Source organism: Cynocephalus volans, chromosome 11 (assembly GCF_027409185.1).
Source record: "Cynocephalus volans isolate mCynVol1 chromosome 11, mCynVol1.pri, whole genome shotgun sequence".
Classification (NCBI taxonomy): Eukaryota; Metazoa; Chordata; class Mammalia; order Dermoptera; family Cynocephalidae; genus Cynocephalus; species Cynocephalus volans.
Genome location: NC_084470.1, coordinates 119189219 through 119216242, shown reverse-complemented (window position 1 = coordinate 119216242; position 27024 = coordinate 119189219). Strand labels below are relative to the sequence as shown.

At 45.0% G+C, this 27024-nt stretch overlaps 1 protein-coding gene across 3 annotated transcripts in view; it reads left to right on the top strand.

Moving 5' to 3' along the window:
* SRGAP2 (SLIT-ROBO Rho GTPase activating protein 2) overlaps positions 1–27024 on the top strand; it is a 257088-nt gene that overhangs the window by 219720 nt on the left and 10344 nt on the right. For all 3 annotated transcript variants that reach the window (XM_063113343.1, XM_063113341.1, XM_063113342.1), the window contains 7 exons: positions 761–785; positions 6346–6406; positions 13929–14006; positions 14928–15062; positions 16838–16943; positions 23220–23444; positions 25909–25988. In XM_063113343.1, the coding sequence (XP_062969413.1) occupies positions 761–785; positions 6346–6406; positions 13929–14006; positions 14928–15062; positions 16838–16943; positions 23220–23444; positions 25909–25988 (710 nt within the window). The remainder of the gene's footprint in view (positions 1–760; positions 786–6345; positions 6407–13928; positions 14007–14927; positions 15063–16837; positions 16944–23219; positions 23445–25908; positions 25989–27024) is intronic.

The window sequence follows — 27024 nt, the reverse complement described above, 5'->3', positions numbered from 1 at the left end:
CTTGGGTTACTCTTTTTCTCTCTCTGAACTCTAGTTTCCTCTTCAATAAAACAAGAGCATTATACTAGATTCAAGGAGCTCTAGGATTCCAGAGAGGTTCCTCAGGAGTGGCCTGGCGGCAGAGACTGAGTGAGGCCCAGTGGTCAGGCTCTAGTTCCTCCTTTCATTCAAAGCAGGGTGGTGCTACCCCCATTGTTTTGGGGGTAGCACCACCCTGTGCCTCTGAGTCAGATTCTCTGGGAAAACGCTTCTGAGGCTAAATGCAGCTTGAAAAACATTGACCCAGAAGATCCCAAGATTCCTTCCAGTCCGGGTGCTCTGCTCTCTAAGTCCGGTAAAATTGCTCCCTATCGTTTCCCTGACAATTTCTAAGAGAAAGAAAACTGCAGCATCTTTAGGTGTTTACCAGTGTCTGCTTGCAAACAGAAATATCTTCTTATGGTCTAACCCAAATACATTTTACTACAGATTGAGCCAATTCCTTCCTATTCTAATTTTGATTGATGGTAGACATTAAAAGCAGGAGACTGTTTTTGTGAAGAAAAGAGCTTTATTGGGCTTTATTTAGGAAGTAACTTAAGTCTCTTAGCCATTTCTGGGACTGAGCTGAGTAGTGGGACTTGTTTCATTAACCACCACACAGATTGTTTTTAGTTACTAAAAACTTTATTTCTGGTGGTTGTCTCATTCCGTAACCATTTTTCTTTTTCCTCCCCTGTTGCTGGATGGGTCCTCTCTGATTTGGTGTGATCAACCACAGACGTAGCTCAACCGTGAGGAAACAGGTAAGGGCCCCCCAACAAGAGCCAGGCTGGCCTAGCATGAAAATCAAGTACATCCTACACACATTTCTGCAACTCCTCTGTGGGCAGGACAGACACTTTTCTGACTTGATGACTGTGTTTGTACCATTTTAGTCATAGTATATTTAATACTATGGCAACTTCATTGATTGAACTTTAGTTTGATTGGTCATAGTCTTTATGACTTGTTCCTCTCTTTTCTAGTCATTTATCCTCTTGCATACTAGAGATTTGGTTTGACTGGGGTGGATTTTGCCAGAACTGCCTATGGCATCCTATTCCAGGAGACCACAAGAAAGACACTTCCTACATTGGTATTAATATGTCAGTAACTCACAGCAGCTAATCACAGAGACCAAACAGTCTTGTTTTACGTTTGCAGATTTTGTCTGTTTCTGGTGGTGTGGTCATCCTGGATGTATTCCTAAGACATGCTAACAATGCAATGATAAGTCTGGTCTGGGATTGATAGGCAAGAGCTGTTCAGCTTTGCAATTTTGCACGTGATCTTCAGTGTTGTTTTAAAATCTGCCACTGGGCAGCCGGCTCTCATTACCCATATTAGGAGGGATCTTAGAAAGCAGTGGCATGGGTAATCCACATCAGTGGACATTCTAAATAGCACTTGTGCTTGTTTAAAAAGATTTAATTGAAGTATTTTTTGCAGAAGCAAATGTGACTTACTAATTATACTTTATGTCAAATACTGAATAATGATTTTGTGTCCTCTAAGCTCATACCAGCTACGCAAAAGGCAGTTAGCAGGGAGGGGATGAAGACAGCTCAGAAATATCTTTGTGTCTATTCAGGGTGGAAAGCTGATCCAGGCTTTAAAAAATCATTTTGGGTAATTCACAGTGGCTGTAGCCACAGGGAGATAATCGAATGTAGAAGGCACATGGGTTCTGTGGTGTGGGCAGCCCCAGTGATCTCTTCAGCTGATCTGACTGCGTTGGCTGGGTGGGCAGTCCAGCTGGAGGACTCGGATGATGGGCCCCACTTGTCTTTGCTTTGCTGTCAGTATTTTCCTTCTCTCTACTTTGGATCTCATTTTAATGAGAATGCCATCAGATTCAATTACACGTTTTTTAAATTGTAAAAATTTCATTGCAATCCTCCTTCCTCTTGCGCCTCTCTTTCTTTCTTTTCCTCTCTCCCATAATATCGTTTAAAGCTACAGACGAACAGAGTGTCTCCCATGGATAATTTACTACATTTAAAATTAATAAGTGGATATCTTGAAGAAGGATCAAGCCTTTTTGCCTTGAACACTAAGAACAAAAATGAACTTGAAATTTGTTGCTTTCAGTTCCTGGACTGAAGCTGGGCTGCCTCCTTATAGATGGAGCTTATGTGCAAGGGCTTTGCAGCCTGCACTCTGGCTACAAGGAGTGCCAGGGCCCACAATTTGGCAGGTGGTCTGTGCCCCTGGTTGGGCTCACCATTGGAGGGAAACAGCAGCCCTCTGGTTTGCATCTTGCAGTGCCTAAGCAGTTGCAGGCTAAGTAGTATTTACCTGGGACTAGATTTGGGTAGGAGTTCCAGGGTACACTAAAAACCCCAATTAAATAAAGACCTTGTTCTCGTTCTGCTGCCCCAGTTTCTCTCCAACAGTTCAAATCTAATGATGGATCAGCAAAAAGCTTTTCTAAGATAGCAGGAAGGTAAAATTTGGAGATAAGTAACCAAGAAATAAATGTTTGTTTGTTTATGGCTAATGAGCCAAACAAAAGGAAGAATCTTAGTAGCTTTTGTTTTTGAGGGTTTCTAATAGTTTCTAGTCATTTTTGACCTTAGCAAAGACTAGGTTTAAACCATGCTAGGCCTTTCTTAAAAAGGAGGCACTTGGCTGCTTCCATACCCTTCCTGCTCCTACCAAGCCCAACATTTCTTTTTTTTGGGCAGCTGGCGTGTACAGGGATCTGAACCCTTCACCTTGGTATTAGCAACACTGTTCTGTAACCAACTGTGCTCTCTCAGCACCGTACTCTCCCGAGTGAGCCACGGGCTGGCCCCCAACTGTGCTAATGGGCCAGACTTCCAGCATTCTTTCTTTCCTGGCCATTTCTTTCATTTTTTTCTTTGCTGGCCTTTCTTTCTCCATTCCTCTAAATTTAGGCATTTTTCCAAGGCCTGGTCCTGTCTTGACTCCTCCGCATATTTTTTCCTTTGTCATTCTTGTTCCCTTAGATTAATCTTTCTTTCCTTCCCTAAGCTTCCTTTTGTTCTATAATGCTGTCTTTCTGAGTCTTTGGATCTAATTCCTAAGTGATTGACTAGACATTAATGCTTGAAAGTTGAGAGAGCACCTTCTACACTTAGTGTCAGTCTCCACACCTTCCCCCACCACATTTTGATTGCCTTAGCCCCCCTCCCCCCAACTCCTCTATTTCTGTTAATAGGGACTCTCCATTCTTTACAATCTCTGAGGCCCCAAATCTTATCTTTGACACCTTTTTTTTTCTCATTACTTACATCTAATCAGTTGTTAAGACTTGTATTTTCTTCCCTGGTGAGACCGGAAATCTAACAAATCTAACAGAAATCAGTACCTGACCAAAACCCTATCCCTCTTCCTCCTAGGAAATTATGCCAAACAATGCATATGTAGCCATTATCTGGCCACCTTTCTGATTGTTTTCTCTTACACATCACTGGACCACTGCTTTACTGTTTTTTCCAAGTTATGCTTCTCCTTCCACTTTGGGTTTAAAATTCTCCTAGTCTGATTGGACTGGAATTTGGCCTGATTGTCCTTAAAGGCCCCTTCCACCGCTGAGATTATATGACCAAAAATATTGTGTATAAAAGAATTAAACTGTCATGGATTCTAATATTGAGGGATGGAAGAGGAGAAGAAAGGGAGAGACCGACACATATAGAAACTGCTCAGTCAACCGTATACAAAGTCATTGGTGGAGTGCAGGGTCTTTGGGTATCTGAGGGAAATGAATTCACTCCTAGCTCAGAAACATTTCAGGAAGAGGGAGGAATGGCAAGAGCTTTGAAGCCTTCATGACTTTGTCCATTTTGTGCTCCCACTGGACTCTGGACTCTGGTTTAGGCTGCACTGGAACAGTGGGACTAGGAAAATGCCCTTTGGAAGGAAGTCAGGTTGTCTCTGGCCCACCCTTGTCTGCCACAGATTATCCCTCTGGGCTACTTCTTTTTTTGAGTGGGGGCAGGGGGCAGCTGTCCTGTACAGGGATCTGAACTTTTGACCTTGGTGTTACCAACACCACACTCTAACCAAGTGAGTTAACCAGCCAGGCCAGCCCCCTCTGGGCTACTTAGCTCCTTATGTGCTATTGGTAACCATGGACATGCAGGTGAAGATGCCCTGCTTCTTCTCATTCTATGTACTTACCTTTAACTACCTTTGATATCCCATTTCTTGCATGTCCAGGCACAATTTTGCACTCACGTTACCTGCTGAAGCCAGTAACCTGTGAGCTTCCCAACTTCCCTCCTTCTGAATCTTTATATAAATCTGAGACCAGCAAAACTTTAGACTCTCGTATCTCTATCATTATCACTGTTGTAAATGAAAAGTATAATAATAGAAGTCTGTAAATATAAAAAGATGTCCCCCAAATGGAATTTTTTTTTTTTTTTTTTTTTTTTTTTTTTTTTTGTGGAACCTAGTTTCTTCATTAGCATAAGGAAGAGAGGACAGAGATTCTTCCTGTAAGATCACCCTAGCCTGACTGGCAGAAGTCAGTGGTGCCGACAAGAGGGCAGACACTGGCTGCTGTAGCTGGAGGGCTGGAGGAAGCAAATGGGTTTGGGGGCCATGAAGATGAGCATTTGGGTTGCTGAGACTTTCCTGACTCCAGCTCCACCTTGGCACATGCAGTGCTACTCCCTTTGGCAGCATCTCTGATTCCCGCACGCTTGGGAGCTAAAGGCTTTTCTCTCAGCCTGACTTCTTCATGAGACCCAGCTGCTTACCTAATAGTGGCCAAACCCTGTGGCTACAGTGGAAAATTCAGAGCCAGGGGAGGGGCACAGGCAAATCTGTGAAATGGGCAGAAGCCACATGGACCCATCCCACTTGAGTGTCTAGTCTCTGTCATGAACATCTAAAGCCCTTTCTAGCTAGGTTGTGAGCCCCTCTGCCTGATGTCTTTCTTCCCCACAGCTGAATTATTGTGCATTTAACTGCAGTATGAAATGCTTCTGGCTTTTAGTAATAGTTGGTATACACACCTGGCAATGTTTACTGAGCTCTTAGGATGTAGTCTGGGTAGTAATAAAATGTTCAGTCTCAGAGGGAGACTGCCTGGGTTTAAATCCTGGCTCTGCCACTTACCAGTCATGTGACTATAAGCAGCTATTTAACTTTGCTAAGTCTTCATTTCCTCATTTGTCAAATGAGTATAATAATAATAACACATACCCCATAGGATTGTTACCAGGACCAATCCATCTAATAGACTCAGTGCATGGCCCAACATCACTAGACATTTTTCTGTAAATGATAGGGACTAATGTTCATGTGCCAATAGGAAATATTACTCTCCTCACCACCAGTCCCCTCCCCAGTGTGTAGTAAGCAAATTGAGACCCAAAGAAGTTAAATGGCATGAGCAGGACTGTCTACCAAGATAACAGAGCAAAGATTGACATCTGGGAGGCCTGGTGCTTTGCTTAGCACCAAGTAATCTCTATTTCCAAAACATGGTTTTTCTTTCTTTTTTTTCCCCTTAACTTTTATGTCAAACAAACCCTCTTTCTGAAGCACCCACTGGTTCATTCTGCTATGTTCAACTTATATTGATTGAGCACCTGCTATGTGAGTGCATCATAGCCAGCCCTGGACACCCAAGAATCAATGGAGGATCTGCCCTCGTAGAGCTTGAGCTATAGTGGTGACAAATGCAAACCAATATTCACACTTGCACAATTAAGCCACAGTCAGGGTTGAGAAGAGGATGCCAGCAGCAGGAGCAGCTCGTGCAAAGCCACGAGGCAAAGGAGGACTTATCTGAGGAACAGAAAGGTGTGGCTGTAGCAGAAACTAGGGGGAGGAGCAGACAATGGAATGGGAGGCAAAGGCAGGATGCTGGACACACAAGGCTTATACAGAGAGTCGTGAGAAGTCTTTGGAAGAGTTTAAATGATGAGATGTGCATTTTTAAAGATCACCTATCCACCATGTGAAGAAAGAGAAACGTGGATTGGAGGACGGCAAGGGTGGGAATTGAACTGGATGGGTAGTAGGAGAGATGGAGAAAAGTGAATGGATTTGAGAGATGTTTAGGAAGCAGACTTGACAGAATGTATTGATTGATTGGATGGCTGGGGGTGGGAGGCTGGTTTGGGATAAAAGATGTTAAGTTCCATTTAGGACATGCTGAATTTAAGGCATCTGTAGGTGGTTGTGTTTTTGTGCCATGGAGCTTGGAGGACAGGCCAGGTGCTCCTTTGTGGACCAGCCACTGGTCCAACTGAGATGAGTTCCTCACGCTTTGGCCCATTTTCTCTGACCGTGGGCTATCCCTCTTTGAAGATTCTAATGTGTTTCTCTTTGTCTTTTCAGGACTCCAGCCAGGCAATTCCTCTGGTGGTAGAAAGCTGTATCCGGTTTATCAGCAGACACGGTAAGCAGGATTTCAGCCTTGCCCATATTTGTGCAAAGATTGGGGAGAACTTCCAGGAATTATTTGCAGAGTAAGAATAGAGATTGACTTCCCATCCTGACATTCTCAGAAAAGGAATAAAATCTTATTTGTTCACACTGTGTTTGTTACCTCAGAATGGCCACACCTAGACATTGAGAGAAAGACATCATATGTTTTGACCCAAAATGCCTCAGCCACTTACCACATGCCCTTTTCTAGCTTGAGAGTGAGTTTTAAATTACAGTTGTTACGTGAGTAAGTCCAGCCGGTATTGCATGGTGGCGGTAGTTTCACCATTACTCATAGTCTTTGTAAGTATCTCTTTGTAGGTATCTCCCAAAGCACAACCCGACCATTTTGTCACATTGGCTTTCCGGTTTGACCAGACTGGTTTGATCCCTTTTCTAATGTTGCACTGATTTCTGATAATATTCAGTTTTTGTTCTGGTTTGGTCTCACTGGATCCAAGATCCCCAAGAGCTCAGTTAGTAACTGGCCTTAAAGTAGTATCCAGCATTTGAGAGTCTGCGGGGGCTGGCTCCTCAGCCCAGGTAACATCACGCTATCCTCTTCTTGGATGAAGCTAAATCTCACAAACTACATTCCTCACTAGCTACTGGTCTGGTTGGACAGAATTTAGGGATGGAGATCATTGCCAGAGAATTGATTTTCCAAGTGTAAGAATGCTTAGAAAGCATAGATATCTGAGCTAGAACCATGAAGATTTCTAGGAACTGGGCATCAGAAATTGTTTTTAGATGCTGTCCTGTCTGGTGATAGGAAGAGGGACAGAATGACCTTCCTGGAGCTAAGGAGGTATGTAGGTGATTGCTGTTTTGATTTCAGAGGCAGCCATTCTCTCTCCTTCCCCTCACCTTCCTCTCTCCCTATAAACTGGGACATCATTCAGGTTTATTTTTGGAATAGGAATTATTTTAGCATGCTTACAACTTATCCCATTTTATTTATTTATTTTTTTTAAAAAGATGACCGGTAAGAGGATCTTAACCCTTCACTTGGTGTTGTCAGCACCACGCTCTCCCAAGTGAGCTAACCGGCCATCCCTATATAGGGATCCGAACCCGTGGCCTTGGTGTTATCAGCACCACACTCTTCCAAGTGAGCCAAGGGCCGGCCCTCAACTTATCCCATTTTAATCAGCTGTAATTTTAAAGTATTATCTCTATTCACTTGAAGTAACAACATTACATATCACTGTTGAACAGTCAACAAATATTTATCGAGGCCCTCATCAGTGCTGGGCACCATGCATTGCCAAGTAGGAAAAGAAACAGGAGTAATACACTATTCCTTTCTTTAAGTGGTTTTATGATGTAGTTAGAAGAAAATAAGTAAGCAAGTGATAAGTTAAATAAAAGGAGATAAGCTGTGGTAATTCAGAATAGCAGTATAAGAAATTTCACAAGACAGTATTGATTAATGATCAAGTAGTTGGCAAAGATAAGTCCAAACTGAGTTCAGGGCAGCAGGAATTATTTGTGCCTAAAGGACAATAGGAAGAAGAAGGTCTGAACTCCTGCTTATTCTTCCATGTATTTCATTCATTCATTCATTCAACAAATATGTATTGATTGCTTTTGTGTGCTATTAAAAAGTTCCTGCCTTTGTGAATCTTACATTCTATAAAAGGATGGATTAACAGACAATTAGTGAGTGTCATGAAGAAAAGTAAAGCAAGGTGAGGGAATGGAGAATGGAGAAGGGACACTGTTTTAGAGGGGTTCAGGGGAAAGGCCTCTCCTAAGAAGGTGACATTTGAGTAAAGGTGTGAGGGTATGAGCCACATGGACATCTGGGGAAGAATATCTTGGGGAGAGGGAGCATCAGGTGCAGAGACCCTTGGCATGCACAAGGAGCAGCACACAGGAGGCCAGCATGGCTGGAGCAGAGTGAGTACAGCGCGGAGTGACAGGAGATGAAGCCAGAGGCCAGACTCTTAGGGTCTTGTAGGCTAAGGCAGGTGTTTGAATTTTACTCTGAGTGAGATGGGAAGCCATTGGAGAATTTTGAGCAGGGAGTCTTCTTTTTAAAGGATCCCTGGCTGGTGAATGGAGATAAGACCTTAAGGAGGAAACAGCAAGTTACTGCAGTAGAACCAAGGAAGACATGATGGTGGCCTGAACCAGGGTGTTAGCTGTGAAGTGGGCAGATTCTGGATAGTGTGGCTTGAATGTACCTGTCTCTGCCCCTGTACAGGCACAGTACATGAAGAAACAAAAACTTAGCACATTTCTGTGGTGAAGCTCTGGAAAAACAGGCATGTTCATATATTGTTGATGGGAATACAAACTGGTACCACCCTTCTCGAAGGGAATTTGGCAGTATCTCACAAAACTACATATGCATTTATCTTTTTTAAAAAAAAATTTTTTATTGAATCCAAATTAATTATATATATTTTGGGGGTTCAACATTGAGATATGTTGATCAAATCAATATTACTAGCATATATATTATTATAAATCATAATTATTCTTTATGCCCTTGTCCAATCTCTCCTCAACCCCCTCTCGCTCCCCCTCCACCCTCTAATTACCCTAGATTTCTTCTCTCCTTCTGAAAGAATAATGGTTACTCTGTTGATTTGTTGCCTAGATGATCTGTCCAATGCTGAGAGCTGTGATCAGGTCCCCCAATATTATCATAGAGCAGACGCTTCTTCTGTCACTCTGAAATGGGCTTTGTGGAGATAGACATCCTCTTCTTTTCTTTATCTCTGCTGGTGACTGTCCTTGTGTCACTGCATTCCAGTAGCTGGCGACCATCTGTGTGGTGGTTGTGGAGTCTAGCCACTTCCGCAGCAGCCATGGTCATTGTGGTAGCCGTGGTGGGCCACCCACACAGAGGTGATGTTTTTGGCTTGCTCCTTGGTGCTAGCAGTGTGTCAGGTTGTTGGGGGGGGGGGTTCTATCCCTGGCTCCAAGCCTGGGTTCCCCAGGCAGGCCCCAAGGCACTGGCATAGTGTGCTTGGTTATGGGAGGGGGGTCTGGTCCCCTTCTCCATACCTCAGGTCCCTGGGTGGGCCCAAAGGCACTAGTGTGGTGTGCCTGGTTGTGGGAAGGTAGTCTGGTCCCCTTCTCCATGCTTCAGGTCCCCAGGTGGGCCCCAAGGCGCTGGCACGGTGTGCCTGGTTGTAGGAAGGGGGTCTGGTTCCCGGATCCATGCCCCAGGCCCACGGGAGGGGCCTTGTGGTGCTGGTGGTGTGAGTGGTTGTGGGCAGTGGTCCGGTCCCCAGATCCATGCTTCATGTCCCCTGGCGGACCCCAAGGCGTTGGTGGTGTGCCTGGGCCAGAACTAATTTTTTGTCCTTTGCTTACTTCTAACACAGGGGAACTTCCTGTGTGATCCAGTACTTGAGCTGTGTGGTTGAGCTAAATTGCTGCTTTGCTGCTGTTTCCCTAGGGGAGGCTTTTTGTGCAGCTCAGGGTTTAATGGTTGACCTTATAGGTACTTCTGGCTCTCCCAAGACTTGGTGCACCTGGGTTATGTAGAAACTCTGATCTGGGCCTGAGTTTTTTCATCAAACTGCACCCCATGCAATTCTGCATTCCCGACCAGTCTTCTCTGAGTGGTCCTGCGCTGATTGGGGGGCGGATCAGCTGTCCTTACTGTACCCCAGTGTTCTCCCAGTGGGCCTGTCTCCCCCACCGCCCATGCTCCCAGCGCTTCCCATGGGATGGGCCCTGTGCTAGTCCCTTGCAATGACTCACTGGCCTCTGAATGGCTCCCCTTTTTCAGCTATTCTGGTTCCTCTCTCCTGCGTGGGTCCACAGGAACCCTATTAGTGGTCTTGCTGTCCTGGGGGCCACCAAGGCCCTCTTCTCCCCTGCCGCCTCCAAGTAACTCCATCTGAAGGGCACAGCTGCAGCTTCTGCTGGCTCCTGCTCCATGCGCTCAGCAACTGGAACCTTAAAGTGGCTGTGGCCTGAAATGCTCAGAGCAGTTTTTTCTTTCTCTCATCGTAGTTTTTCCTGCCTTCTTGAACTCTGTAGGTCTCTCCTCCTCTTACCCTGAGTTCCAGCAGCCCCAGCTTGGCTGACGGTACATTTTTATAGCTGTAAATTGGTTGATTTACAGGAGAGAGTGACGCTGAGGACTGTCTATCCCGCCATCTTGACTGGAACTCCTGCAGTTATCTTCTGATCCAGCAATCCTTCTAGGAATTTATTGTGAAGATATACCTCCAACAATATAAATATATATGCACAAGGTTCTTTGTTGCAGCATTGTTTATAATTGCCAAATATTAGAAACTACCTAAGTGCCCATACATAAAAGAATGGTTGAAAAAATGATGGTACATTAATTCAATAGAGTACTATGTGATTGTGAAAAATGAATGAGGAAGATTTCCAGGAACTGATATGGAGAGATTCTCAGGATATTGTTAAGTAAAAAAATAAAATGCACTTTGTTAGAAGAGGATATGAGAATATACATGTATCTTCTCATTTCTGCAAAAAGAAATACAGGACAGATAAATGAGGGGAAGTGGGTGAACAGGCTGGGGGAGCAGGAGGTGGAAGAGGTGGCATTTCTCTGCGTGTACCTTTTGTGTAGTTTTCACTTTTAGAACTACATTAGTGTTTTCCATACTCAAAAGAGAAATAAAATCAGGTGTGGGTAAAATGCAAAGTAGAAAACAAACGGTGACAAGTAAACTTAACTGTGTTATAAATGAATAACAACTACACTGAAGGGCAATGAGAAAGAAGTACCTTTGGAAAACAGTGCTTTGATGATATACTTGTACAAGTCTAAAGACAAAAAGAGCTATAAACAAATATTGTACTATACTTAGTAATTTGTTCATTGCAGGGATAAGTCTTAGAAATTCTGAGACTATTCTATGTGCATTCTAGGATTAAGCAAATAAATACATGGTTGATTTTTAAAAAAAACTTAGCACATAGTATCTGCTCAAAAAACATTTGTTCAGTAACACCAAGGTCCAGAGTTCAATTCTTGTACTGGCCAGCTACCCAAAAAAAAGGTTTGTTCATCTAAATTGAATTTTTTCCCAAATCAGAGCTCAAGATATTTATGAACTCCCTAAAAAACTATGGTTAAAATTTTTGTGTGTATGCATTTAACGGGGGTAGGATTCATAAGTTTTGTCAGTCTCAGAAGAGTGTATCGCTCACCAAATGTTGGGAATTTTCACATCCTAACTATCTTCAAATCTCCTGGGAGGAAGACATAGTTCCCGTTATAAAGATGAGAAAGCTACCTGTGGGTCAGGGTGATCCAGGAAGACTTGAAGGAGGGGAAGGGATGTGAGGAACAACTGACACTGGGTCATGATGAAAAAACCCTGCATTTTCATAAGGAAGGGAGCAAAGCATTGTGAGCATGAGATGGCTGCTGTAACAGTCATTTCAAGAATTCTGTAGGAGCGCACCTCTTGAAAATGGCTGGATCCAGCACGAAATGGAAGGTTTTGTTGCCATTTCCAAATAACTTATCCAGGTCTGATGGGTTTTGTACGTTCATGTTAGTGCGACTAAGAAAAAGTAAGAAAGATCATGGATGTGTCTGTTTGGTTATGCAAGGATTTACCAGTATTATAATAAAAGCCAACTGGTTTTCCCCTTTACTTTCAGGAAACCAAGCACCTATTAATGTTCCTGCTTTCAGTGTTATCAGATTAGACACTAAAGATTCTGCTTATTGAGCAAGAGTACATAATGGTCCTTCTAAAGCATAGGTTCTCGAGGGGAAACAGAAATCAGACTGAAAGAGCTCAGTGTGTTTCAGGCTTGCTGCCTGATGTCTAATAAGCTTTCCTCTGATTTCTTTTTCTCATGGGCTCATGAGCCAAGGCTGCTTTCCTTGCTGAGACGACCGTCTCTCAGGAAGTTGTGTAGTTGGCTTCGCCAGCCACAATGAGTAGTCTGGTCTCTGAGATGACATTTCTTTATACTGTGTTTTTGACAAGACCCTGGGTCTGTGGCTTTTTCCATCAGAGCACTTGCTGTTTACATTCTGCATTTAAACAACATTATCTGGCCCTTCCATCCCATTGGTAACTAATGTAGTGCTATTACACTGGCATTAGTGGGGTTTTAACGTTGCCGCCATCCTGTGAGGAGATTCCCTTAGAGGAGCAGACACCTTAAGTCCTGTTACAAGCCAGGAAATTACATTCTCTCTCCTTACTTCTTAATGTTTCAGTTGGACTCAGGATCTCAGTCCTGGCCTTTGTGGTTAGCCACCAAAGGTCTAGTTGATAGAATCCGGCTGCCCCTTCACTGAGAGAGTAACCCTGAAACAGTGGGCAAAATGTAGCATTATTCTATTTAGTTTTTCTGAGGTTTCTCTGATATGTCAAGGTTTTTGAATGATTGTATCATAACAGAGGGAATTTTGACAAAGTGCCCACAATTGAGACCCTGGGCTCCTGAGAAAGGCTGGACAGTCCTGATGCCATGGAAGTACTAAGGACATGCTTCCTGGATTTCTCACTGGTTTTGCACGTGTAGTCTATCTCTACGCCATGTCCATGTCCAGACTGACTGAGGTGGTTCCTGCCCTCTCTGCACTCACACTTTAACAGGCCCCACAAGCCTGGCATTGAGGGCTGAGCACACGATTGCAGCCAAAAAGCCTGGGTTTGAATCCTGGCCCTGGTTCTTATTACCTATGTGACTTCAGTCATCACTCACCTGTCCCCTTATCTAGAAAATGGAGTTGCTCCTAACCCCTACCTTGTTGTGAGGTTATCTCTTATTGTGCGGACCAAGTGAGTTGTTTAGATGGAAGCATTTATTAGCAGCAATCACTATACAAGCATTATTTTTCATGATTATTTCTACTCTAACAAAACCCCAAAAGACAAAGTTTTTGTGCACATTATTGTAGTGTAGCGTTCATCCATGTTCGTGTTTAGAGTAAAGCTGTGATCAGGGACCAGGGCCTAGCACAGTGTCTGGAAATACTAACTGTTGACTGATCACTTGCATTTTCATGTCCTCTCTTTTTCATTAAGTATTGAAAGCATCACCCTTAGAAGAGTCGAACAGTGTTAGAGCAGCTACAGCATTAATTATAATCTCAAGCCATATGAAACTCCTTTAATGGCACCTTATGTCTTTCTTGCCATGACACATTTCCCATTCTTGACTCTGGGTGATAAGAAAACACCAATGGGTCACTTTCTTGCTTTACAGATGGGAACAGAGAGGCAAAGATAGAGAAGGAACCTGCCACCTAGTCACCATTGGAGTCAGAAGTAGAGCCTGCCTTAGACATCCCTTCCCTTAAGTCTCCGATCGGTTCTTTCTTTAGGCTGACACCTCATAATCATTCCAGTGACTTTTCCAACATGCTTTTACATGTTTTTCTTCTTTGGCCTGAAAAAGAGAGACAAAGTGCTTAAATACACTCTGGCTGGGGGAGATAGGAATTCAACTTAGCTTGGCACTATGGTTGTGAGTTTGTTTTTTCTTCTCCTTGATCACTTTTCCCTGTGTATTTTCAGGACTACAGCATGAAGGAATTTTTCGGGTGTCAGGATCCCAGGTGGAAGTGAATGACATCAAAAATGCCTTTGAGAGAGGTAAGGAAACGGCTTTGGAGATAATACCAAATGTTTGCCAGTCCCCTGGGGTATTGGCTCAGTCCTTTCTCTCCTGAGAGGTCCCCAGAGGTTAGGAAGCCAGCTTGCCTCCATCTGGTGACAGCAGGCACGAGTTCTCTTGGACACACTCCCCCTTAGTTATGCAGGGAGTTACGAGGGCAGAGCCCAGCTCCCTCCTTCCAGTTCAGCCCCACCCATTCGACCTCTTTTCTGCGATGATCTGCCAAAACCCAAGAAGTTAACTATCATATCTGGGCAGTTTATGGCTTTATCCGGAACCCTTGGTGGCAGTTAATATCAAGGCTAATGTGCCTTTTCATTGTAGCCCATTTATTATCTTGTGGGCTATTAAGGTAATGGGCAAGCTTTGGCAATTTCCGTCACGGTAATGGATATATATAGTTTCAATTTGAGGTTGGTCCTATCATTAAATCTAATTACATCTGATGTGAAATTTTCCATAGGGAGCTCCGGCATGATTGTTCTCCTGTAAGTAGGTGTCCTTTGTTGCAGGCCAGGAGGAGCGAGAGCTAGTCTGGGGAGCTGGCCTCTTTGGCCTCATTTTCCTCCCCTAGGGGCTCAGTCCCAGCCTGGTTTCATGATTCTTCTGGGAGAGGCAGTTGCTGTGTCCAACCTCAGCCTGAAGGGAATGTCCCAGAGCTAGGCATACCAGCCTGAGAAAGTTTATGGTGCTGAACTCTTCTGCCCTCCTCTGATCCTAGGGCCCCTGAAACTATTTCCTGGTCTGCCCCACTCATGACCACCATGCTGGGCAGGGAGCTGATAAACGGAGACAAGGACATAAATAGGGAACCCCTTACCCACCACCTCTGTTTTGTCCTATGTGTTTTTTTCTCTCTCATTCTCTCTTTCCTTTTTGGGGGGGTTACTAATCCTCAGGAGAGGACCCTCTGGCTGGGGACCAGAATGACCATGACATGGACTCCATTGCTGGGGTCCTGAAGCTTTATTTCCGGGGACTGGAACACCCTCTCTTCCCCAAGGACATCTTCCATGACCTGATGGCCTGCGTCAGTAAGTACCATCCCGGCCTCAGACTGCCTTCTGGGCCAGAACACCTAGTAACGAGAGAAAAAATTTCCATGGGGTCTTTGTTTCTTATAAGATTTGGGGTAAAGTTTTCCTTTTCCTCAGTGATGTTTCTCCCCCTCATCCTTGCTCCTTCATCCGCTAGTGGGCGGGGAGGAGGAATGACTTTTCAGTGAAAGTCTAGGACTCTAAGTCAGGACTCTGGCTTTTTTCTTTCTTATTCACTTCAGTCTGAAACTCTTTCCTGTCTCTGGGCTCTGTTTTCCTTTAGTAAATATCTTTATATTCATATGTGAGACCCAGTCCTTTTCAATTATTTGATGCTTATGCACTAGTACTTGTGCTTTATATTATACAAGTGGGAAAAGCATAAATGTTGCAAATACTTCCTGCTTGTTGCTTTAAATATGGCATGTGTTACCTGCTAGATCTATTAATGTGTTCCTCTAGGAATAAAAGCCCTCTGCACATTTAAAAGTAGTAAAGTAACATATTTTCCCAGAGAGAAATCTGTGGTCTCTACTTTATCCTTCTTAGGGGTTCTCAGCCTCTTATGGTTAAATTTGGTGCTTGAAAAGCTATTACTAGCCATTTAGCTTAGCGATGATACTGGAACAGTCTCTCATTTGTTTTCCATGGAAAACCATCCATGGAAGCAGACCTCATCTGAATGATGCTCCAGCGGCTGGAAGAAGCGGTGCCTTTGAAACTGAAAAAAGATCTTTCTTCCCATGTCAACCAGGGTCTTCATGCCCCTGCAAGTTTCCAGTTTGACTTGGTATCTACCTGAGCATTTGTTCCTCTCTCAGTTATTCTAAGAGAGAAAGGCCCAGAGCAGTCAGGAAACTAGCTCTCCTTTTTTGTTTGTCGGCCCTCTGTGGGAGTCTAGTGGAAAAGAGTTATGTGGGTTATTAAGTATATGGATCCCTTGGGCCATGTCTTCATGTCTCTTTCCAGGACTGGACCTAGGTGAAGTATCTTAAGTTGGACTGAGGTTGCCAAGACAATTCAAGATCCCTTGACTGCCCAGTTCTCCCCTAGAGATACATTCTTACTCCTAATCTAGTCCTTTCCATTTCTTTTTTACATAAAGGCAGTCATAGAAAATGACACTATCCACCTGGCACTCTGTTGAAGTGGGAGGCTTCCCATGATGGAGGCCACAAACCTAGGGCCATACCTATAACTAACCTGTCCATAGCATGAAAGTCAGGAAACCTCTGGTCTTTTTCCTGGATAATGCTACTTACCCATGGGGCTGCCATCTCCTACCTCTGGCCACATTCTACTCATCCTGACTGCCTATAAAGGAGGGGGAAGATAAGCCAGGCTTGTCCAGAGGATGAGGTGACACATGTGTAGAGTGGGCAGGACAGGACCTGCACAGCCTCTTTCCCTCCCCAGATATATGCTGGGTGTTGAGCAGTCATAGCAGGTTAATGGATGGCTCCTTGTCTGTGATTGTTTGAATAAGAAGGTAGTAGATGTTGTGGGAAACATCTCCAACCACTTCTGTGCCCAAGGAGCATACACCCTAAGTCCTGCATTGGTAAATGTCTGGAGCCCAGCATGTGCCCTCTTCCAGCAGCCCCACCCCAAGAAGCAACAGAGGTGAAACTCCTGTCACTGTGCACCAGTGCTTGTGTGTGGGCTTGAGCTGGTGCTCTCTATGTTGAACCTGCTAGGAATAAGAGACTCTGGCCATTATTCCCTGGGATCTCAGTCACAGTGGAGGATGACACATGGCTTTCTTCTTTCAGCAATGGACAACCTGCAGGAGAGAGCTCTGCACATCCGGAAAGTCCTCCTGGTCCTGCCCCAAACCACTCTGGTCATCATGAGATACCTCTTTGCCTTCCTCCATCAGTGAGTAGCCTTCTGTGAACAACTGCATCAGACCTTGGTTTTGGCTACTGGAGGTTTCCATATGGACCTGTGTCTCTTCAGCCATCCCAACAAATATTTAGGAAGCACCTACTATCCACTGGCCACAGTGCTAGACTGTAAGAACACGTTGTTATATAAGAGATGAACACCTTGTTATCATTTAGCTCGTGTTCCTGGGGAGGAGACAGACAATAACAGATATGTCAGATGGAATAAGTGCTTAGAAGGGAAATAAAGAAGGGTAAATAAAGTAATACAGTGCAGGGGTCTGAATTAGGGCAGAAAGTGAAAGGAGAGAGAGACACCTCTCTCTGGTTGTCAGAGAGAGGGTAAATGGGGTTGTAGTTGGGGTGGTCATCTAAATGAAAGGAGAATAGGAGCCACAGGGATGTTTAGGATCCGACAGTCACGGTAATAATAGGTTTGAATTTGGAAAGCAATTGGAAGATTTTAAGGAAAAGATCTGATTTGTACATCTATTTTAAAACCTGCTAACTGCTTTGTGGAGAAGTTACTGAGAGGGTCCATATTTAGTCTGTTTCTGTTGCTTATCCCAGAAACTTGTCAAAACCTGAAACTGGGTAATTTATAAAGAAGTACAAGTTTATTTCTTACAGTTTCAGAGGCTGGGAAGTCCATCTTCCAGGGAACACATCTGGTGAGGGCCTTCTTCTTGGTGGTGGCTCTACAGCAGAGCAGGGTGTCACATGGCAAATGGCTGAGCAAGAGAGGGCTAAACTTCTCACTCGCTTCTTTATAAAGCCATCAGAACCACATTCATTACTCCATGAATGGATCAATCTGTTGACAAGGGTAGAGTCCTCACAATCTAATCACCTCTTAAAGGTCTCAACTTTCAATCACCATAATAGGATTTCTTTCCTCTTAACACTGTCAAACTGGGAATTAAGTTTCTAATCCATGAAACTTTCGGGGAACACGTTCAACCCATATCAGGGTCATGAAGAGAAACAGGAAGACCTATTGTGAGGTAATTGTATGGTGGGGTCATAGGTGTCGGTGTCTTAATCTGGGGAGGTAATGATGGAAGGTGGTGAGAGGGGGTCAGGTTTGGGATATGTTTTGAACATAGCATTGGTAGGGCTTGCTGATGGGTTGGATACAGAATGTGAAGAGAGAGAGAAATCCTACATTTTTGTCATGAGCAACAGGGAAATGGTGATGCTGTTTATGGAGTTGGGGAAGACGAGGTGTGGAGGAAGGAATCAGCAGGTGCCAATGTGCACATGGTAATTTGAAATACCTGTCAGACATCCACCTGTGAGTACCTGTGCAGATTTTAAGCAGTTGAGCATAGCAACCCTACTCTCAGGGGAGCAACCTGGGGTGGAGATCCCAGTATGGGAGTTGTCTGAATATTGGTGGTATTTAGCTACTCACTCAGGGAATGAATGAAGCTAGATGAAAGGTCAGAGGGGCCTTGGGCATGGATGGAGCATTTCTTCTTGTCCAAGCAGTGCGTCCTTGCCCAAGGCAAGCATTGGGGTCTCCACAAGGCAGTAAAGACAACAAGCTTGAATACATGAAACTTCCCCTCTCAGACACCTGCAGCTTCTCCCTCAACAGCCAAAGGTTATAAATGGGCAGGCTGAGAATCACTTAAGCCCACAGATGGGTTTGCTTTAGGTCCATTGTGTCTTCAAAACATTGAAACAACATTTAAATATTGGGGGAATTTCTCTTTTTAAAAATCTAGATTTCTAGCTTCTTTTGAAAAGTTATTAGATCTGACAATACTGGATCTTCATTCCCATATGACAGCAGCTTCCTATGGAGCAAGGTCTGCCCCCTCAATGGGGCAGGCACTCACCGATTCACCAGGGTTCCCAGCCCTCCCCTCTCCTCCCCAGTCCTGAGGTTGCATTCGTTTGTCATTGACCGTAGCTCTTGTTTCACAGTTTTTCATATAGTGGAGAAACATTTCTATGGATCCATGAATCCATCAGAAGGGGCAAGACAAAAGATAAACTGAGGGGCCAGGGTGTTTTCGCACATATTTCTTTGTGAAAATGAAGAGCCTTCCTACATGGTTGGTCTGTCTTTAAAAGGAATACAACCTCAGAAGCCATTTCACAAGCTTCAGCTTGCTTTCAAGTTCATGGTCAGCCTGGCCCTGTAGGCGTCTGGGTTAGCGGCGCCTGCCTGAGACCTTTCTGGGATGCCCACACCGTTATGTAGCCCCATTGCTGGCCCTGCTGAGCTACAAAGAGTCTTGATTCCACAGCCTGTCTCCTCTACGTGGCTGTGTCTGCTCCATTCATTGGCTAGGCTCTGACTCAGTACCACAACTGCCTTTGAGTTAGAAACCCCTAATGACTCACACAGGGTGTTCACAGGCAGCCTGGAAACTCTACTAATTACTTTGAGTTAGTCAGTCCCCTCAGGGCCACAATAAAGGGAGGGGGGAGTGAGAGAGAGAAGGTGTATTAATCTGCTTGGGCTGCCATAACAAAATATCACACACTGGGTGGCTTGAACAACAGAAATTTATTTTCTCACAGTTCTAGAGGCTGGAAGTCCAAGATCAAGGTGCCAGCAGCCTTGGTTTCTGGTGAGGCCTTTCTTCTTGGCTTATAGACAGCCCCTTCTTGCTGGGTCCTCACATGGCCTTTCCTCTCTGTGTGCTCAGAGAGAGAACTCCAGTGTCTCTTCCTCTTTTCATAAGGATACCAGTCCTATCAAATTAGGACCTCACCCTGGTGGCCTCATTTAGTCTTAATCTTCTCCTTAAAGGCTCTGTCTCCAAATCCAATCACTTTGGGGCTTCAGCGTATGGATCTGGGGGGAATTCGATCCATAACAGAAGGGGTGGAGGTGAATCCAGAGAATCAAAGATGGCAGGTACAGACAACTCTCAAGTAATTTTATTATAAAGAGGAGCAGAGAATTGGGACAGTAATTTAGTGTGGATGTGGGTTTGAGAGGATTTTTGTTTGATGGGCAGTATTACTGCACATGTGTATGCTTGTAGGAATGGCCCAGTTGAGAAGAAAATGCAATGCTGAGGGAAAGAGCAAGGACAAGGTACTCTTGAGGAGGTGAGAGAGGATGGAATTTACTGCACAGGAAGGAAGGCAAAACAGAATGTAAGGGACAGAGGCAAGCCGGAGGATGGGTAAGGGGAGTGGGGGATGCCTTTGAAGGGCCATCAGAAAGAATCAGCCAGAATTAATTTTCCCATCTTGTCTCATAGAGAGCCCTATGGGGAAGTCAGGGGAAAGCTGTTGAATCATGGACTTGTAGAGGGAAGTTGTGGTGGCCTATCTTGTGAAAGCTTTTAAAGGCCTGATGGATTCTCACATTTTGTCTGGGGTTGTGGTGAATAGTACAATTTCTCCTCATCCCTTTCAAACCTAAAATGAACCCTGTTGCTAATATCTTATCCATAGTCTGTTGGTTATTGCCAAATCAAACCCTTGGGGCCTGGGAAGTTGAAGGTTAAGCAAAACATCATGTATTTAACAGTCCGTATGGAGCTTGGTGCTCTCTCTGAAGATTTAAGGTTTTGATTTGGGGATCAATTTCATAGATACCATGACATTTTGCACTTGCTCCTCGGCTTGTCAGGGGAAGAAGTTGGATAGACTCCTATAAATTAATTACTGCCCAGTGTCAGTACCTTCCATTCCTGGCTAGAATCGAGGGTCCTATACCAAGAAGCAATCGGGATATGATAATTATAGAAAATAGTTATTGAACACCACTGTGTGCCAGGCACAGTGCCAGATGCCTTGTATATATTATCTCACTTAATCTTCACAACAGCCTCATAAAAGAGGTACATAATTTCCCCCGCTCTACAATGAAGAAACTAGGCAACTAGAACCAAGTTATGGAACTAGGAAGCAACGGAGCAAAGACTCAAAACCAGGTCTGTTTGAGTCTAAATCCTTGCAAATTTTGTTTCTTTTTCTATTTAAATTTAATCAAATTGCACATCATCAGAAACTTAAAAATCCAGAAATGTGTGTCATGAAAAACAAGTATCCCATACTAATCCTGATTGTCTCACTCCCCCCAAAAAGCCTCTGTTCCTAACCACAATGCTGAACCTATTCAAGAAGCAACAGAGACGATGAGTTCAAATCAATGAGGAGAATTCGCTGATGTCATGAACTGAAGCTATAAAAATATAGGAGAACTCTGAGAAGAGATTGCATGGATATAAGTCAGCACCAGTTTTTTTTTTTTTTAAAGCAGAGAGCTCTTGCCAGTGTTATACATTTTAGATATTTCTTTAAAAATAGAAATCTTATACTAGGCACAGCTTTCAGGGACTTCAAAGATTATTAACACCATGACATTTTGCACAAAATTATGTGCATTTGTATGTGCACATATATGAATTTTTCTGGGGAGAGAATTCCTAGTTTTTGTCAAATTCTTGAAGGAACCCATGTCCCCTAAATACTTAAGAACCACTACTTTAGCCCCTAAAATTCGATGTTCCCACTGTAGCTTGGAAAAGAGAAAAGGATCTTAGTCTGTATTTTGATGGGAGTAAGAAAATGAACCTAGATTCATGAGACCACGGTTCACAAAGAAGTGTCCTCCTCAAGCCCCAGGTCATTGCAGCCACCTCTGACTGGAGCAGTCTTCACCTCAGTAGGCTTCACAGCATTTCTCATCTTTCACAGAGCTTCGACTTGGACTCTCAGGGGTAGAGTTTGTTTCTCTTTGACCACCTAGCTTCCCGGAAACTACTTCCATGTTTTCTTTCATGTTCCCAAAACATTATCAGATCACACTAAAGAAACAGGGTATTCCTCCTCCTCGTACCCTCATGACACCAGGAACTGGCTATCCTTGGATCAGCTACATACAGTTTTAGCCTGGTGGCACCTCATGCCTCAGTTGTCCATGCTGAGATTACCTCTCCTGCCTTTCTCCAGTTTTAATTTAACTAAGATGTTGACTTAGAAACTTCCCCTAGTCTTTTCTAAATCTCTGCTCCCTTTTAACTCTGTGTCCAGAGAAGGATTATAAAATCAAATCTTCAAGATCTCCTATGAAGCAATCCAGCCCCTGAGATCTATACCTTTTCCCATTACTGGTCTCTCCTGAATTTGATTCTAGGTCCTAGAGAACAGTGATTCTCAGCTCTTTTTTCCAGTGACAGTTGTTCACATCTATTGTACCACCTCTCATGTCCAGCAGTGGTTCTCGAAGGTGCATGGAAGACAGAATCTCCAAAAGAGGAAAGAACCACTGGGTTAGAGAGAAACCCGTTTTGTAATGGGAATCTGGATGTGGGGTACATGAGAAATAAACTCTGCCCAAGTCTGAGGAACAGCTACTCAGATGAAGACAGCCGAGTCTCAGGCTTATAGTTCAACATCAGCAGGCTGTGTGGGGGGTACTCATCCAGCGCTAGCCCAGCCTTCAGTGCCTGGACAGGCAAAGACCAGTGGGGACTCATCAGGCTCAGTGGCTCACTGAAGGCCTTGGGTCCTTGGCCAAGGTTGGAGGTGTGGCTGGAGCAGCTGCTGGCCGAGAAGGGGAAGTTCCAAGAATAAATAAATGCCCAATAATGAAGTCAGCCTGCATCCAGAGGAAGCCCAAGCAGAAGCATGTGACGTTTTCCTGAGCAACTCTTGAATATGATAATAGAGGAGGATATTATGAAAAGGAAAAACAATTACATTGGCTGTTCCAGAAAGAAATTCACTGGCTTGATAGAACACAAAGGCTAGTCAATTGGCTATTTTTTTAAATAAGTCTAGAGGCTGGAATGGAATATCCCTAATAAGTTGATAATTTTTGCTGTGCAAGAAGGTACACATGTACAGTGCCTGTGTCTTCTGACCATGTCATTACCAGGGCCCCCTGAGGGTCCCCGTCTGCTCTGGCAGCTTAGTGCGTTGGTCCGTGGGAACCGTCCTCAGCTCTGCACAGTGGCGTGTTCTCGAGGCAGGCTGGCTTTGGTGGATGAGGTCCGGGGTGGCAGTGAGGATGGGGTGGTAAGTAGAATTTGAATGGGAAGCTAGAGAGAGAGGAAGGACCAAACCTGCAAGCATGTGCCTCCACCTTTGCTTTTCCTTGGCTCCTGAGTGGCCATCTTGGTGGTCACTCCTTTCTCTTCAGCTGACTTTCTGGAAGGCCTCTGATGCCCAGAAAGGCAGGTGGCAATTTGTGGACCTTCTGCTTTTACACTTGGCAGTGCCTCTCGTGATTGTGCTGTCTGGGCATTCATGCGAGAGCTTTCCAGCTTGCCCCCTTTCCCTTCTCCTCCAGTTTATCACAGTTCAGTGAAGAGAACATGATGGACCCCTACAACCTCGCCATCTGCTTCGGGCCCTCGCTGATGTCAGTGCCAGAGGGCCACGACCAGGTGTCCTGCCAAGCCCACGTGAATGAGCTGATCAAAACCATCATCATCCAGCACGAGAACATCTTCCCAAACCCCAAGGAGCTAGAGGGCCCTGTCTACAGCAGAGGAGGAAGCATAGAGGATTACTGGTAGGGGGCTCAGGGCTGGAGGAGGGGAGGGAGTCACCAACCCACACTGGCATGGGAACCAGATGGCCAAAAGAAAACCAAAGGGAAAGACCCAGATCCTCCCAGCCACCGACTCCCAGGCTCTTCACGCTGCCAGGGTCTGGGATGGTACAGGCAGTCCCTCACTTTAGCCCAGAATAAGTGCCACTTATGCCACCTCCCTTTTTTGTGAATTCTGAATGGCAAGGGACCATTCTGAAAGATAATGACAATGTTAATAATAATACTAATACTCTCCAGGAAAGGAGATTTTGTAAAGTTTTATTTTGAAGGTCTGTTCATTAGTCAACAGTGTCTCTCAGGCTTCTACTGTGTGCTATGTATTATGAGAAAAACAGTCCTGGGTCACAGGGAATTCCATTCTTATTGGGAAGAGTTTAGATGCGAGGCATAATTCCCTTACTACTGAGTTTGTAAGATGGCACTTTAGAATGATTTCAGAAATTTATGAAGAGAGAAGAGTAATCTCCATTTTCGGTAGGTTAGGCATAATCCCACCCTAAAGCAGGATTAAATTCTGTGGGGCAAGGTTTTTCATGACCTGGCCTGGGAACAGAGATGGAAGAGGAATCCCTAGGGTACATCTTTGCTAGACCCCTCTGTTAGGCAAATAACAAATCACTATTTCCATTTTACAGATGAAGTCACTCCAACCCAGAGAGGCTGGTGACAGTGTTTCAGGCCACCCCAGTGAGGAGGATCCAACCTCAGTCTCTTGTCTCTTAGTATAGGGCACCATCTATCACCCCATACTGCCCACCATAATACCACTTACAGTGTCATTTTCCCACTAAACACAAATCCAACTGCCTCTCTCTTTTAACCCCTAACGCCCCTTACCTCCCCCGTCTTCTCCTAAACAGTGTTTCAGCCTGAGCTGAAAGACCAGCCCAAGTTGGATTCCGTCTGAATTCAACATCTGGAACCAATTCGGCCAGCCCCATTGCTATCGACTGAGGTAGGGGAGGACAGGGGAAGTTGTTTACTTAATTAGAGGCCAATTGGTCCACACTTCTCCCTGACCCCCACAGAAGAGCCTCCTGCCCACGGAGTGAAGAAAGTGACATTCGTGTGTCTATGAACGTAGTAATATCAGTGACATCCCTGGGTTCACTTTTCTATGCTGTACTGCAGATCCCAGCATCTGGGTCCAAGCCGGAGAAACCTAGGATGGCCAGCTTGGAGAGAAACTTTTTGTCACAGATGGTTGGTGGCGACTTGGGAAGTTGGTCAGCTCAGGTCTCAGCCTACTGGCTGGTGAGCTCCAGGGAGCTGTCCTGGTGCGTGTCACTTGGAGAGCTGGTTTTCCCCTGGCTTCAGTCATGAAAAGCCATGGAATAGTGTTCCCAATTTTTGCTTTACCTTCCTTTTAAAGTCAGGCAAAACATCTGCCCTTACTTCTCAAATATCAAACCACTGCAAGCCCTGGACTGATGCCTGGGGCACAGAGCCCCCATACTCTTACCCTCCACCCTGCTTCCCAGCCTGGTGGAGCAGACAGAGCTGAGGTTGGGGGTGGGAGCACATGGCTCACAGGGGCACAGACAGGCAGGCACCTCCTTGCACTTTTCTCCAAGGTGTTCTCCCCAGCCCCCTGTGTTTGTTGTGCATCCGACATTTATTAGCAACCTCTGAAAAAACCACAAGGTTAGTCAGTGAACATTACTACCACAGACGGGGTGGGAGGCGTCTAGGCCTCAGGCCAGAAGCCCCTGAGGATCAGGAGTCAGTGACCTTGGGTTGAGAGGGACCTTCTGGCCACTGAATTCATACCCTTGGAAGGCTCCGGCCTCCCCTCTAACTTCCTTGGGAAGAGAGAGGTGCCAGTAGAATGAGCTAAGACTGACGAAGGAGGTGAGCCCTTAGAATCCTGGAAAATAGCCAGGAGACCAGAACAGCCAGGGAGAGAGGCACACCAGGCCACTTGGCCTCCCCACAGCTATGGAGAGGAGAGGCAAATCCATTTTACTGCATGTGCCAGCCCTGGAACTGGACTCCGGTTTTCTAGGACTGCTTGCTGTGTGGCATGGTGGCTTCTTCTGAGACCTCAGGTGTTGGTGGGCCTGGGGGGTGTTGCTGGAGGTAGGGGGGTGAAGTGAGAGAAGTATAGGATTTTAGGGTTAGAAGGGACCTTAAAAAATATCATCTTGCCTTTACTGTAGAATAGAGGTTTTCAAAGTGGGGTCCCCAGACCAATAGCACCTATATCACATGTCTCAGGTAGTTTCTGTAGCTAGTAGGAGCTAGACTAGAGAACCTCTGGGGCCTTATATTTCATTATAAGCATTTGTCTGTTGTGTGCAATTAAGCTATAGAGAGCATAGGATCGATTCAATGCCCTTGCTCCAAGGAGGCTGTATGAAGGGGAAGGCAAGAATTTTGTAAGCAAATGCTGAGGTCCCTGTCACTCTTGCTTCTATTGCAGTGATAGCCCTCATGGAGAGACTACCTCGGCTGAAGACTCAACCCAGGATGTGACCACAGAGCACCACACAAGTGATGATGGTATGTGGCCCTGTTTCCCGGTCAGTGGGACTGCCAGGGGTGAAGCAGAAGGAAGTGATCTTGTGTCCCATGTGCCTCATGAACCTTCCTGCCCAGCAGTCCCCTGAAGGACAGGCAGGGAGCTCTCCTGTCTCTCGTTTTCATTCCCTGCCTTCCTTGGAGAGACAGCCTACCTGCTCACATAGAATAATCTCTGTGCTGAACCAGAGGTGAAGGACTAGACCTTTCACAGCCCTTCAGCCTTCTTGCCCCACCTCCCAGCTCTTTGTCTGGCCAAGGTCCAGCTTGATGCTGGTCTCTCTTCACAGCCCAGCCTCCTGCCAGGTAGTTGGAGATCACAGCAAAGGAGAGCTCATTTGAAAAACAGTGAGCCTAGGGTGTAGAGAAGCTGGGTGCCAAGAACCCAACAGAAGCAAGCCAGAGGGGAGTAGGAGTGAGGATGCAGAAACCACATGCTTTCATGCCTTCCAACTGGAAAAATTGACCCTTTCCACAGTACAGACATGCGAGTGCTGAGCAACCTGGCGGGTGTGCATCCAGGCTCAGCTGTCATCCTTGGGCCCCTCTGCAGGGCCCATGATTTATTAGGGTCTGTCCAGCCAGCACATTTTCCCTCCTTCCACCAGTTCCACACCTCCATTTATGCATCGCGTGGGCTCTGGAAGTCTCAGCAGCTGACAAGGGGCCTCAGAATTTTCTGGGCACAAAAATGAAATGGCACAGTCTGTAGAGCTTTGCCTGCTCCCCGCCTTGCTGGGAATTCTGCAATCCTAGGCCAGCTTTTAAAGGAGAAAAAAATTAGGACTGCTTATTTAGATCCTGATGTCAGAAGAATTAGTATGATCATTTGCCACATTCCGAGAGGGGAGTAGGTGAACTAGGGAAATTAGTATTTAGTTAGAGCCTCCCTTGTGCCAGGCTGTTAGAGGCTTTATGTATGTTATTTCTTAATCCCTAGTGAAATAGATATGACCTCTATCTTATAGTTGAGACAGTGAAGATGAGAGAGGGTCAAGTGACATACAAGTGAACAGGT